The sequence below is a fragment of the Thermobia domestica genome, chromosome 6, assembly GCF_964235325.1.
Source record: "Thermobia domestica chromosome 6, izTheDome1.hap1.1, whole genome shotgun sequence".
NCBI classification, from domain to species: Eukaryota; Metazoa; Arthropoda; class Insecta; order Zygentoma; family Lepismatidae; genus Thermobia; species Thermobia domestica.
This window is the reverse complement of record NC_137459.1, coordinates 100,641,409-100,654,100: the sequence shown is the minus strand read 5'-3', so window position 1 is coordinate 100,654,100 and position 12,692 is coordinate 100,641,409. Positions and strand designations below refer to the sequence as shown.

Genomic DNA, 12,692 nt, shown 5'->3' with positions numbered 1-12,692 from the left:
GCGATTTCAGAGGCAGCATTGAACTCTCAAATCTTTTATTATTATTATTAATTCTTACTAATTTATATTAATTTTAGTAACAACTCTACCGTTGTAGTGCAGTATTATTTTTTACGAGCTTTGTGCTTAATAGAGACACAGTTCATACTCAATACTTATTTGGAATGTGTATGTATTTAATTTCACGCCATTTTGTTACAACATTCGTAATATTTGTAATTACAAATGTAAGTTACTTCTGTCGGTAGTTTGCCTTCCCTTGCTCGTCTTTCACTTCCCAAGGTTGAAAACACTGTTGCAGTGCAAATTTTGGGGGTAACAAAATCACCTAATATAATACGAGAACAGTGAAAGATAGTCTTAGTGCTTGATTAATGTTACTCTAATATTAAATTATGCGTATAATAATTAACGTTAGGATAACTAACCGTACTTGGATAAGCGGAAAAAGCTATTTTACTATAGTTCGATTTTTGCGCAAGAGTGCCAAACTGTACAGAACTCTCAAGCACAAAGAGCATGATATATATTATTCAAAGTTTAAAAGGTTTAGCAACAATACATTTTAAACCTTTAAAAGTATAAGCTGTTTTTTTTTTTAAAATACTAACTCTGTTATTATAATTATAGCAAATACAGGAAATCTATATATTGTCTATACAAAAGTAACTGTTAATTGTGAATAAAGTACGTTGCTAACAGAAATGTTTTATACAGTACTGAAACCAAGCATATATTCAATTTATTTTTACAAATGTTCAATATGAATGGACCCCTTTTTATCACACGACAGATGTGCTAGAGGTAAGGAATTTCCTGTCAAATATGTTGCATCATGCCTGCATTGATGGTGGAAACTGCTTATGTTATGCGATTCCGCGACTCATGGGTGTTTTTGAGAAGAGTAAGATACAAATAATGTTCCTTAATGGAATTTCCTATTAAAGAAATCATGGGGATATGTAAGGCGAACGAGGTGGTCACAGAATTGCTCCATCAAGACCAATTCACATCGGCACTTTGCAAATTGAAGTAGGCGGTGATTTCAGGATAAAAATGCAGAAGTGGAAAATAAAATTTTCACCTATATTTGACTTAATTATGATATTAAATAATGCTCGATCATGCCCAGATATGATATGTCAATGATAGTGGGCTTAGCAAAAGAGAACGTTCGTAAATTGGGTTCACCTTTAAGGCACAAAACACATTTACCATACATGTTCGATTACCTAATATCCGAACATTATGTCTATGGATTTAACGTTGGTGTGGAATGTGTCCTAGTCAGTAAACACAATTCTGTTTAGAAAATCATCATTGACCATTTTCTAAACAAAATTTACATTACTCGTTTTCATTGTCACTCAAAGCGTGCAAAAATTACAATTTGTCCAGCTGCTGATGCAATACCTTTCGTACTGTAAGTTTAAAAATTTTGAACTCTAAGCTGGCACGTCTATTGATTTTCGTAGACTATACAGAAATGTCGGCCACAGTTATTCTACAATTTTCTCAGATACTACAGCCCTACCTTCACCGGTATGCTACGAAATCGGTATCGATAACGGTTCTTCCTTGCAATAACAGTCTGTCTTTGGTTGGCTCTTTGCGATAATTGTCCTAAAATTTCTCTGATAACAATTTTAGCCGATTGGGATTCATGAAACCAGAAACAAAATTGCGCACATTCCATACCCGACTACGACTTCATGATGACTAACGGAATACTTACATAGGCGCACAGATGTGCGCATAATTCAGTGGCGGTGTCTGAAGCTCTGAAAACTACGCACAACATAAAAGTTGATGATATACTGGTTTCAGTGCTAAATAAAACATTTATATGAGTAAAATGTTACATTTTATTCACAATTTCGGTTTCTTTGTATAACTGTTGTATAGACACGTTGCACTTCTATAAAGCATTAAGGCTATTAAAAATATGTACCGCCTTGGTTTTTCAACTCTTTGAGTTATGCGGAAAATAATTTTCTTTGAAGCAGGAATTTTTGGTGAGTGATTTTCATTAATATCTTTAAACTAATTTAAGTTCCCTATACTTTTAGACATTAAATTCTGTGTTACATAATTTTAAGATTTATAAATATATTGTTGTTGGTGCTTAACTTATATTGATATTTATAAATCGTTTATTTGTATAACATTAAACGTATATATACTACTAACTTATTTTTACAAAACAAAATATATTTAAATGGTGTTAAAAAGAAGTAATAAGTAAAATCAAACCGCAACAATTCCCATGCATTTTAAAAAAAAGAATGATAACTCTTTTCGTACAAATCAATGGGATAAAGAAACAAGACGTTGCAGGTACTTAATGAAATAGTGCTTCAGAAGAATGAATTTAGGTCTTTCCAATTCAATTATGTTTTTACAATAGTAATACTTGTCTAATGCTCAAAGGGTTAACAAAACTAGGGAACATTTGATATATTCTTTAAACATATCGAGTTTCAAATGCCTGTTTACAAAGTGCACTGTCATAAAATGAACACAAAACACATAAAATTGTACTTTTTGAACTACAGTCTCAACTTGTTACCATATTTGTTATTAGTTACTTCAGTAGAGATAAAGAAAATTTTTCATTTAAACTCAAACGACTAACAATAATATTCATAAAATCTGGTGAACCATACTAAACAATGCTGGAACAGTAAATATGTTTTACACGACATAGTACAAAATTATTTTTTGTTGAATATAAGCACTGCTATTTTGTAATTTAATGTTGTAAATTACTTATAAATACTAGAATCGTTTAAATAATGAAACTTAATTATAATACAATCACAAATAACAAATTAAATGAATTTGGAGAAATCATGCCACAAAGTACACTTACAACTTGCTGCCGAATTTGTTGCAACTGTTGCTGTTGCTGCTGAAGTTGTAATTGTTGTTGCTGTTGTAACTGTTGTTGTACTTGTGTTGTGTCCGTTGTTGAATGAGGTAGACTTCGTCTAATTTTTTTCAAGTGTTGCGCTTGGTGTTGGAGTTGCATTTGTTGCTGATACATTTGTTGTTGCTGGGGTGTGAGTTGTTGTTGCCCAGCTATTACAAACTGTGGTTGAGATTCTGTAGTAAATGTCTGTTGAGGCTGATGCATAAGAGAAACAGCAATTTGCTGTTGTTGTGTTTGTTGTTGGGTTGGTTGTTGGGGTTGTTGAGGGAAAACTTGTGTTTGTTGTCCAGCCTGTTGAATAAATTGCCGTTGCACAGCTTGTTGTTGTTGATTTAGAGGAACTTGAACACTTGTAAACGTTTGTTGGTTCTCAAACACTGAAGTTTGTACACCGTTTTTGCGTTGTTGTACAGTAGGAAGAGCAACTGTTTGTTGTTGTAACTGTGGATTTTGTAGTTGCACCTGTTGCTGCGTCAAGAATTGTTGCTGAAGCACTTGCTGTTGAGCTACAGAAATACCGGATTGAGACTGCTGCTGTGGTTGTTGCATTTGATTTTGTCCGAACATCACCTGATTTTGGCCACTCTGAAACATTTGTTGGTGCTGTTGCTGCTGCAATTGCTGCAATTGTGTGGTGAACTGCTGCTCTTGCTGATCCGGTTGCTTGTGCATTATTCCACTTTGTAGAGGATATGGAGGAGGTGGTGGTTGATCAAGATGTTCATGTTGACTTAAAACTGACTTCTCTTCAGAAGGCGAAGGTCTTGGGGAAGTGCCACCTAATCCTGAAACAAGCAGAAGTAACAAAATGACAACAGTATATGTATTTTTTTGAAATTGTTACATGTGACATGTCTGACCAGTACTTGATTCAATTATAAAAATTAAAAAAGTGAAAAGTGAGCCGGTGGGTCAATTGTAAGCTCTCGGGTGAGAAGGATTCTTGACTTGATTCAAGTGGATATACAATATCGTGCTCGTGAATTTCTCTAGAAATTCTTTTGCTTCCTCTTATTTTCTTATCACACAAATTCTCCACCTGGTATTTTCCATCTATCCTATTTACCTAAGTAGTCTATATTGTACAAGTGTGACACTTAGACTTACAGATGGACCGTTTATATTGAAACGTCATTTGTAACTTTTAAACTAAAAGGTGCGAGACGCTGAAGTTTTGAATGAAGGAAATATCGACAAAGGAAATTGTTTAGCGTAATTTCCAATTCCTCCAAAATGTTGCTCAGAATATTAAATGTCTCAGATTTACATGTTAATTGAAAACACAATACAATACTTAATATTCAATGTTTCAAACAAACATCCAAATTTGGAAGGTCTCTACAACCAGTAATAACGCAAATAAAATAGAAAGGAGGATGCACATCCAAAGCATCTTAGTTAATACTATGATCATATTATTATGGAATCAGAATAAACAGAACGAAAATTACAACAGTTTGAAAACTTGAATTTTTCACAAGGATTTCATTTGAAAAGTTCTTAGATTAGTTACATTTTGAGGACTTATATAGTTTCCTATAGACGAAAACAAAAATCATACTTCTACTTACAGCAATGTAGTTTGTAGCACTGAGATATTATAAGATTTCGTTTAACATGTAGATTTAAAATATGTAATAATATCTTGTAGTGCCACTGGAAAAATGTCTTTATGTTAGGTTGGAAACACTGTTAATGTGGTAATATTACATGAAATAGAGTATGTCAAACAATTTGCTCTTGTTAATGTTTGCTTGGTACAAACTTTCAGTGTCTTTAAGACGTTTGTTTAAAAGCTCAAAGTTCATATCATGAAAAATGATCCACCTTGTATATTTTATTTCCATTTAAAATACGAAATTCTTTGTTTTGAAAAAAAAAATGGAAAGACAGATATTCTCATAATCGATGACGATAACAAATATATTCATTTTCTAAGAGAGTTTCATGAACACCTATTTAGAGGATTACGATATTGATACTCTTTTAAATTTGTTAATTCAACCTAAGACACTAAATGTTTGTAGCTATTCAACGAGTGAATACTTTTTATTGAAGAACACTGACTTTGAGTATTTTTAATAAAACTACATTATTTTCAATGTACTAACACACATTTTTTATATTTTCTCCTTATAAAGAAATTAAATATTTGATATCAGCTTAACTGATCGAAGTTAGATTAGTGTCATGACAATAGTTCACTTTGAATTTATAATCTTACATTTATAATCGAGAGTCATGCATTAACATTCAGGTAAGTCTCGTTGAAATTCAACCTTTGTTTACCTTAAAAATATATTGTTTGTTTCGAATTTAACTTCTTTTTATAGTTCTGGGGAGAAGATGCAATTTTTACCCGAACCATGATTTTTTGTATATATTATTATTTTCAGCTGATGTTATATGATTTTGGAATGCCACTCTGCAAACCTTGGGGAAACTCCGCAAACGGGGGTAAAGAGGGGTGGTGTACTCTCACTCTCCATGTCTTAAATTACTGGATTATCTCAGCATAGTTTCATTTTCCTCATATCGTATTGACAGTAGAATGCCAATTCATGCATATGTTATAAATAACCATACTACTAACCAATTAACGGAATTTGATAATTTTCTCATAAATGTCAGGGTTGCCAACTATCACTAAAATTTACATTTTTTTAATACAGAAAATTTTATTTTACACAATTTTCACGTAGAAAATGTTAAGAACAAGAGAAGTATCATATAAGTTCCAAATATATAGTCCTTAAACTCTCATATGAGCTATGACTAAAAGCCAGACAATCACTAGAAGGGAAATAGGGAAGTAAAAATTTTTACTTCTAAATATCGTTAGTATAAAAACAAATTCGGAACAATTCATATATATATCAGTAAACTATTTCCGGTTTGTCTCTTAATCAATTGTGAGTAGCCTTAAACGTGTTCCTTGTGTAGAAATTTTAGTTCCTTTCTTGAACGTCATAATTACCACCTATGACGGAATTATGTTTAATCGTATTTTAAGTCGAATTTTTAGAGATAAAAACGTAAGAGTGAACAATACCTACGCAAAGTATATGTAATACTTTTATTTACTCTTCATATAATTTCAGACGATCAAGGGAAACAATAATTGGGAGCAAAATTTTATAAGAAATTTTGCTTTCGTCAACGTAGGCTTATTTTTTCTTTTCATGAAGTACAATAGTAACTTTTTACATATTACAGCAAACGAAAAGTTTTAAAATTACGAACATGCAAATTTATTTTCTGTTTAGGCGAGATCGTAAACTAACTTCTACCTGAGAAGAATCAAACTGCTTCAAAATCATTGTTGGTGAACACGTAGTAAAGCACAAAAAGAGTGTCTGGAATGGGATATCGACTAATTAGTTTATCGAAAGTACATACATGAGATATGGTCATGGACGTGCTGTTGTAAATGGATTTATCCTGTAGGAGAAAGCGTTAGCCATACGGGCTGTTTCCTAAAACGTGTTTGGTAAAATTCAGAAAGATGTAGACGATATGAGGAAGATGGAAAATAAGGACTTAGTTTTCCATCACAAAGTGGAGATAGGTCCACGTATCAAAGCTCACTGTGCAGATCGCGAGAAGATTCGTGAATTTTTATCAACATATATCGAATCCCTTGATAGCAAAAGCCATACACGTAGGGCTTAGTTAATATTGTTAGTGGTCAAATTTTGCGTGAGAGTGCACTAAACGTACAAGACGCTCTTAAAGTGGGAACACAGCACCTGACTCACTTTGTGTGTAAATGGTCTAAAAATTTTTCACCGAAGTATTTCCAAGAGAACTAAAACAATGTTAGACGTTACGAAATCAGTGAAGTTATTCTCAGCTGATAATTATAATTGACCACAGTGTTATTTATGGTTGCACAATAGGCCTGCTCGTATCATCTCGTGATAATAATGTGGATTATTATGTGCTTTACCATGTATTAGCTCCAGTTCCGACTGCTCTGTTTAATGAGAAGGGCGAAATGCGAGAAAACCCAAAAAGTGTGCTTCAACACAAACTTGCCGTAATGAAATCATCAAGATCGCTAGTAAGCACCCATCAAACTGTCATTCTTGACGGTTGTGCAATGCTCTGGCACGTATCATGGCCAGCACGTCCGGCTACTGAAGAAATATATGTAAAGACATTTCACAGCAATGGTGGAAAGTAATCTTAAACAAGCCCATATTCTACATGTAGTATTCGACAGACACTATGAGAACAGCATCAAAGCAGCAACACGAAGGAAGCGACAACAAGGAAATGTAAGACAATATAATCTTACCTTATCAACTTCTTTACCTAAAAGAGCGTTCGTATATACGTCAATAAATATGAGAAGGCAACTTATTTCATTAATCTTAGAATTGCTAATGGACATTAGCATAGATCAATCTCATAGATTGCTTATCACTGGAACACAATCATCCCCCATTGAAGTAGGAGTAGGACCAACAGCACACGAAGAAGCTGATGTATATATGGTGTTCATAGTTCTTAGGGAGGCTAGACATGCTCCTGACCAATCTTTACGGTGGTTGAAGTGTGACGACACGAATGTACTAGTGCTACTTGGATATCATGTATATGTTCAAAAGCTAACTACACCAATCGTAATGAAAAAATGCCCTGTATCCAGAGAAGTAATTGATATAAATGAAGCTGTAAGAGTGCTCAGTGTATATGGTGAATATTCTGGCAACACATACTCTAACTGGCTGCGATACTACCGGTACTTCATCTCTTGATGGGATTGGTAAAGGGCGAATGCTGAACATTCTATTGAAGTTTCGAGGCACACTTGCATCAGCTGGCGATCCCAAAGCTGAAGAAAGTCTAATAGTAGAGCAGTATGATACATTTGTTACTCAGTAATACAGCCGTGGAGAAACCGTTATCAAAGGATCACGAGCTGGACTATGGAAGAGAAAGATGGCTAGCAAGACAATTACAAGTCTGCCATCTCTCTCAAAGCTTCCTCCAACTGTTGGTGCATTGCTGGAACATTATAAGCGCGCTTATCTTCAGAGAGCCATATGGAAATCAGCTGAACAAATTAATCCTCCTGATCTACATATAAGATATTTCGGATAGAAATTTTTGCCATATGCTGCAGAAGAATACGTACCTCATATGTTGCCCGCAAATACACCTGTAGAGCCTGTAGTGGTGAACTTAATTAGCTCATGCACAACATGGTGCTATCATGGTTATGGTTGCCTTGAAAGATCATCGAAGAGCACATCGTTCTGTACCTGTTAGAGTGAGTATATGAATGGACCAGAACGACCAGAAGAGAGTGATGAAGAGGAGTCCACTACTTTCCCTGTGCGTTGATTCTGATAAAGTTTTGTGCTTTGTTGCAATTTTCTCAAAACAACAAATGTTAATGCTTTTAACAGCATGTAAAGATGGATATTCTGTTGAAAAAAACATTGTTGGTTTGGTTTATTTTTGTTGTACTGCATGAAAACTTAAAATTATACACTAAGAAACACATTACTCCCTTTTACGAAAGAAATATTTCTTATATCGCTGTCGCAATTGTAACTTTCCCAAATGACCAGTTTTCCTACGATTATAGCGTATTCGAAGTGACATGTAGAGTAAATAAAACTATTGCATATACTTTGCGTAGATATTGTTTACTTTTACGTTTTTATCAATAAAAATTCGACTTAAAATACTATAAAACATAACTCCGTCATAGTTGGTAATTATGACGTTCAAGAGAAAAACTAAAATTTCTACACAACCAACACGTTTAAGGCTAGACAAACTGGAAATAGTTTACTGATATATATATATATATATATATATATATATATATATATATATATATATATATATGAATTGTTCCGAATGTGTTATTTTTATACTAACGATATTTAGAAGTAAAAATTTGTACTTTCCCATTTCCCTTCTAGTGATTGTCTGTCATAGCTCATATGAGAGTTTAAGGACTGTATATTTGGAATATATATGACACGTCTCTTGTTCCTAACATTTTCTACGTGAAAATTTGTAAAATAAAATATTCTGTATAAAAAAATATTTTTGTAAATTTTATTGATAGTTGGCAACCCTGACATTTGTGAGAAAATAATCAAATTCCGTTAATTGGTTACTAGTATGGTTATTTATAACATATGCATGAATTGGCATTCTACTGTTAATAGGATATGAGGAAAATGAAACTATGCTGTGATCATCATCATCATAGGTATTCTGCCTTTGTTGGCAGATCACTTGCCGCAGCTGAGAAGCTTCCATGCTTCACGGTCCTCCGCTAACTTCTTCGTCTTCGCGTATGATTATTCTGTTTTTATATCATCCATTAATTGTAGTCTTCTTCGCCCCTTCCCTCTTTTTCCCGCTACCTTACCTCTAGGACGTCCCTCATGATACAATCTCTTCTTAGGCAATGTCCCAAGCAGTTCCTCTTCCTCTTCCTATTTTTCTCACTCACCATTTCTAACACTCTCTCATTCGTTTTCCGCTCGACCCAACTAATTCTTTCCATTCTTCTCCACACCCACATTTCGAAGGCTTCCAGTCGATTTTCATCACCTTTACATAATGTCCACGTTTCTTCAGTACAGTACAACACTCCACACGAAGCATTTTATGAGTCTTTTTCTCAACTCTTTATTCAAGGTCCCACAAACAGACTTTTCTTCCTCTTAAAGGCTTCTTTCGCCATTCCTATCCTTGCTTTTATTTCACGTTCACACTTCATGTTGTTACTAAGAATACTACACAGATATCGAAAACTATCCACTTGTTCTATTTTCTCCCCTCCTACTTTTATATTTGACACCGACCCCTTCGTTCCAATCACCATGGCTTTTGTCTTTCTAACATTTATTTTCATCCCATATTCTTCAGAGCCCTTTCTCATTTTTTCTAACATTTTATTGATTTTCTTTTCAGATTCTGCAACAAGCGCCATGTCGTCTGCAAATCTTATGCATCTAATCATTCTACCTCCTACCGAAATGCCATCATCATCATGTATATCCATATTCTGAGATAATCCAGTAATTTATGACGCGAAAAGTAAGAGAACACCACCCTTCTTTACGCCACGTTCGCGATGTTTCCCTAAGGTTTACAGAGTGGCACTCATAGGATTCGAAATCAGCACCCCAAAATCATTTAAAATCAGCTGAAAAACCTTATATATAAAAAATCATGGTTCATCAGCTTCTCCGCCGGACTATTAGCATGGGCCTAAATGGGACATGGAATTTGGTTCATTAAGACATATGGTTTTCCACCGAGGATTGATCTTGTATTAAAAGTAAGAAAGCTAACGATCACCCACGAGTGAACTCATAAAAATAGGTAAAATGGCATTTAAAGGTTTTACGTATAATAAAGATACCGAAGAACTCCTAACTTTTGAAGTATAAATATTTCGATTAAAAATATGTGAGAATTTTCAGATTCCGGCAACGATAATTGCATTAGCTTAATCTAACCAACAACAACTACTGTAATACTAATTAGATAAATACTACACATACCTAAAGCTCGACTGAAATCTGCCAGCATGCCACTAATTGTTCCTGATGTTGTGTGCTTAGAAGTTGGCGGTTGTGCTTGAGATTGCATGTGCTGCTGCGATTGAAATTGTGATTGCAAGTTTTGCAATTGTTGGGCTTGCTGTTGTGTTTGTTGTTGTAACTGTTGTTGTTGTTGTTGCTGCTGCTGCTGCTGTTGCTGTTGTTGTTGAGCTAGTTGAGTCTGTTGCTTATGTTGTTGTTGAATTTGATTCATTAAGGCTCGGGCAGCAGGGTCCATACCACTACGATCCTAGAGACAGGAAGAAAGATAAAATAATTATTTTAAAACAAACAAGCATTTTAGATACCAACATTTATGGCGAGAAACTCAGTATGAAATACTTATTCACTTTTCGCTTCGTCAACTGCAAATGGTTCAAATGCTTTAAGTTTTCTTCAAATTTAAAATCCTTTCCAATCTAATGTTAAACTCATCATGGAATTTAAAATACTTTTTGATAACAATAAGCAACTGACATTCAATGTGTATTTACCAGAGCAAAACAAAATTAAATGAAGGTCTAATAATTTTATATATTTACCAGAAATACTTTAGAAGATTTACAAGTAGCACACAGTACAATACGGTATATAGCCCTGGCGTCCAGATACAAACTCTGTTAAGATTTTGTAAATGGATTTGTTGATAAAAAGCATAATGTCTTCTGTGTTCAGAAACATCATTTCTTCCTCCTTACAAAACCTAGCTAATGTAGATTCTTACTTCTTTAGTGAAGTATCCATCAAGTTTTGCATATATATATATATATATATATATATATATATATATATATATATATATATATATATATATATATATACAAGGTGTTTGAAAAAGAACTCCCTAGTTTTAAGTATAAATTTAATTTTGAAAACTTACACCAATGAGTACATATCATGAAAGAGAATTCCTTCAAGTTTTGTTTAATGTTGGTAGACTTCAACGTGGGATCCATTTGTGGCTCTGCACACGTCGAGACGATATTTCACTTCTCGCTACGTATTTACCAACATTTCAGGTGTAACTGTCCCAACCGCCACGACTATTCTTTCCCGTAAATGATTGATGTCTCTGATCTTTTCACTGTACACATTTTTTATGTGGCCCCCATAAGGAAAAGTCCAGTAGGGTTAAGTCTGGGCTTCGTGGTGGCCAAGGTATTGGGCCAGCCCTGCCTATCCACATTCCTGGAAAGCGAGTGTCAAGAGCCGCACGAACATGGCTACTGTAATGAGGTGAGGCGCCATCTTGTTGAAAAAACACAAGCCCCTTTTCCGCCTCAATATCGTCCATTTGGGGAAAGACGTACTCTGTCAGCATGTCATAGTAAACGACCCCGTTTATTTTATTTTGTTTTATTTTTTACAAAAATGAAAGGACCAATCACACGATCTTCCATCAAACCTCACCAGACATTAAGTTTAGGAGAGTCGCTGAATAACTTCATGTGGATGCTCTGCTCCCCAAATTCTGCAGTTATGACGATTAACTGTTCCACTGAAATGAAATGTAGCCTCATCAGAAAAGAGATTTAAAAGAAAAAAAATTGACATCATCATCAATTCTGTGTAGAAAATTAGCAGCAAACTCATACCTTTCGATTTCATCAGTAGGTTTAATTTCATGTAACAGTTGCAATATGTAGGTGTACAACTTAAGTCTTTTACGCACAACATCATACACAGTATCTTTAGGCACTCCTAATTGTAGACTACGTCTGGCCTATGACTTTTTCGGGCTCCAAACTAAAGAAACACGGATCTGTTCAACATCTTCAGAATTCCTCAGTCTACCTGGTGGTTTTGCTTTTAAAACACTACCGGTTTCCTTGAAAGACTTTAGCCAATGACTGATAGTTTTTGCTGTCGGTGGTTCACCACCATAGTGACGTCTAAAATTACGTTCCACTGTTATAACTGACTCAGTTTTCAAAAGCCAAATAACACTGAGCTTTCTGTTGCGGAATACACATTGTTGCTGAGTTGTACTGCACTGCACGCCTGCCTGGACTGAACTGAGGAAACAGGGGAGAAACAGCACTGGTGCTGTCTCAAGGTCAAGCAGACCTGCCAACTGCAGGGGAGCCAAACTTGAAGAGCTGACAAATCAAACACCACAAACTAGAATAGTGTATGTCACTTTGTACAGATTCTGGACACATTAAAACTAGGGAGTT

The 12,692-nt window shown here is 34.6% G+C and overlaps 1 protein-coding gene across 11 annotated transcripts in view; it reads right to left on the bottom strand.

Moving 5' to 3' along the window:
- LOC145688130 (uncharacterized) overlaps positions 1-12,692 on the bottom strand; it is a 669,087-nt gene that overhangs the window by 292,383 nt on the left and 364,012 nt on the right. For all 11 annotated transcript variants that reach the window (XM_081761906.1, XM_081761908.1, XM_081761907.1 and 8 more), the window contains 2 exons: positions 10,477-10,765; positions 2,873-3,717 (listed from right to left, as the gene is read on the bottom strand). In XM_081761906.1, the coding sequence (XP_081618032.1) occupies positions 2,873-3,717; positions 10,477-10,765 (1,134 nt within the window). The remainder of the gene's footprint in view (positions 1-2,872; positions 3,718-10,476; positions 10,766-12,692) is intronic.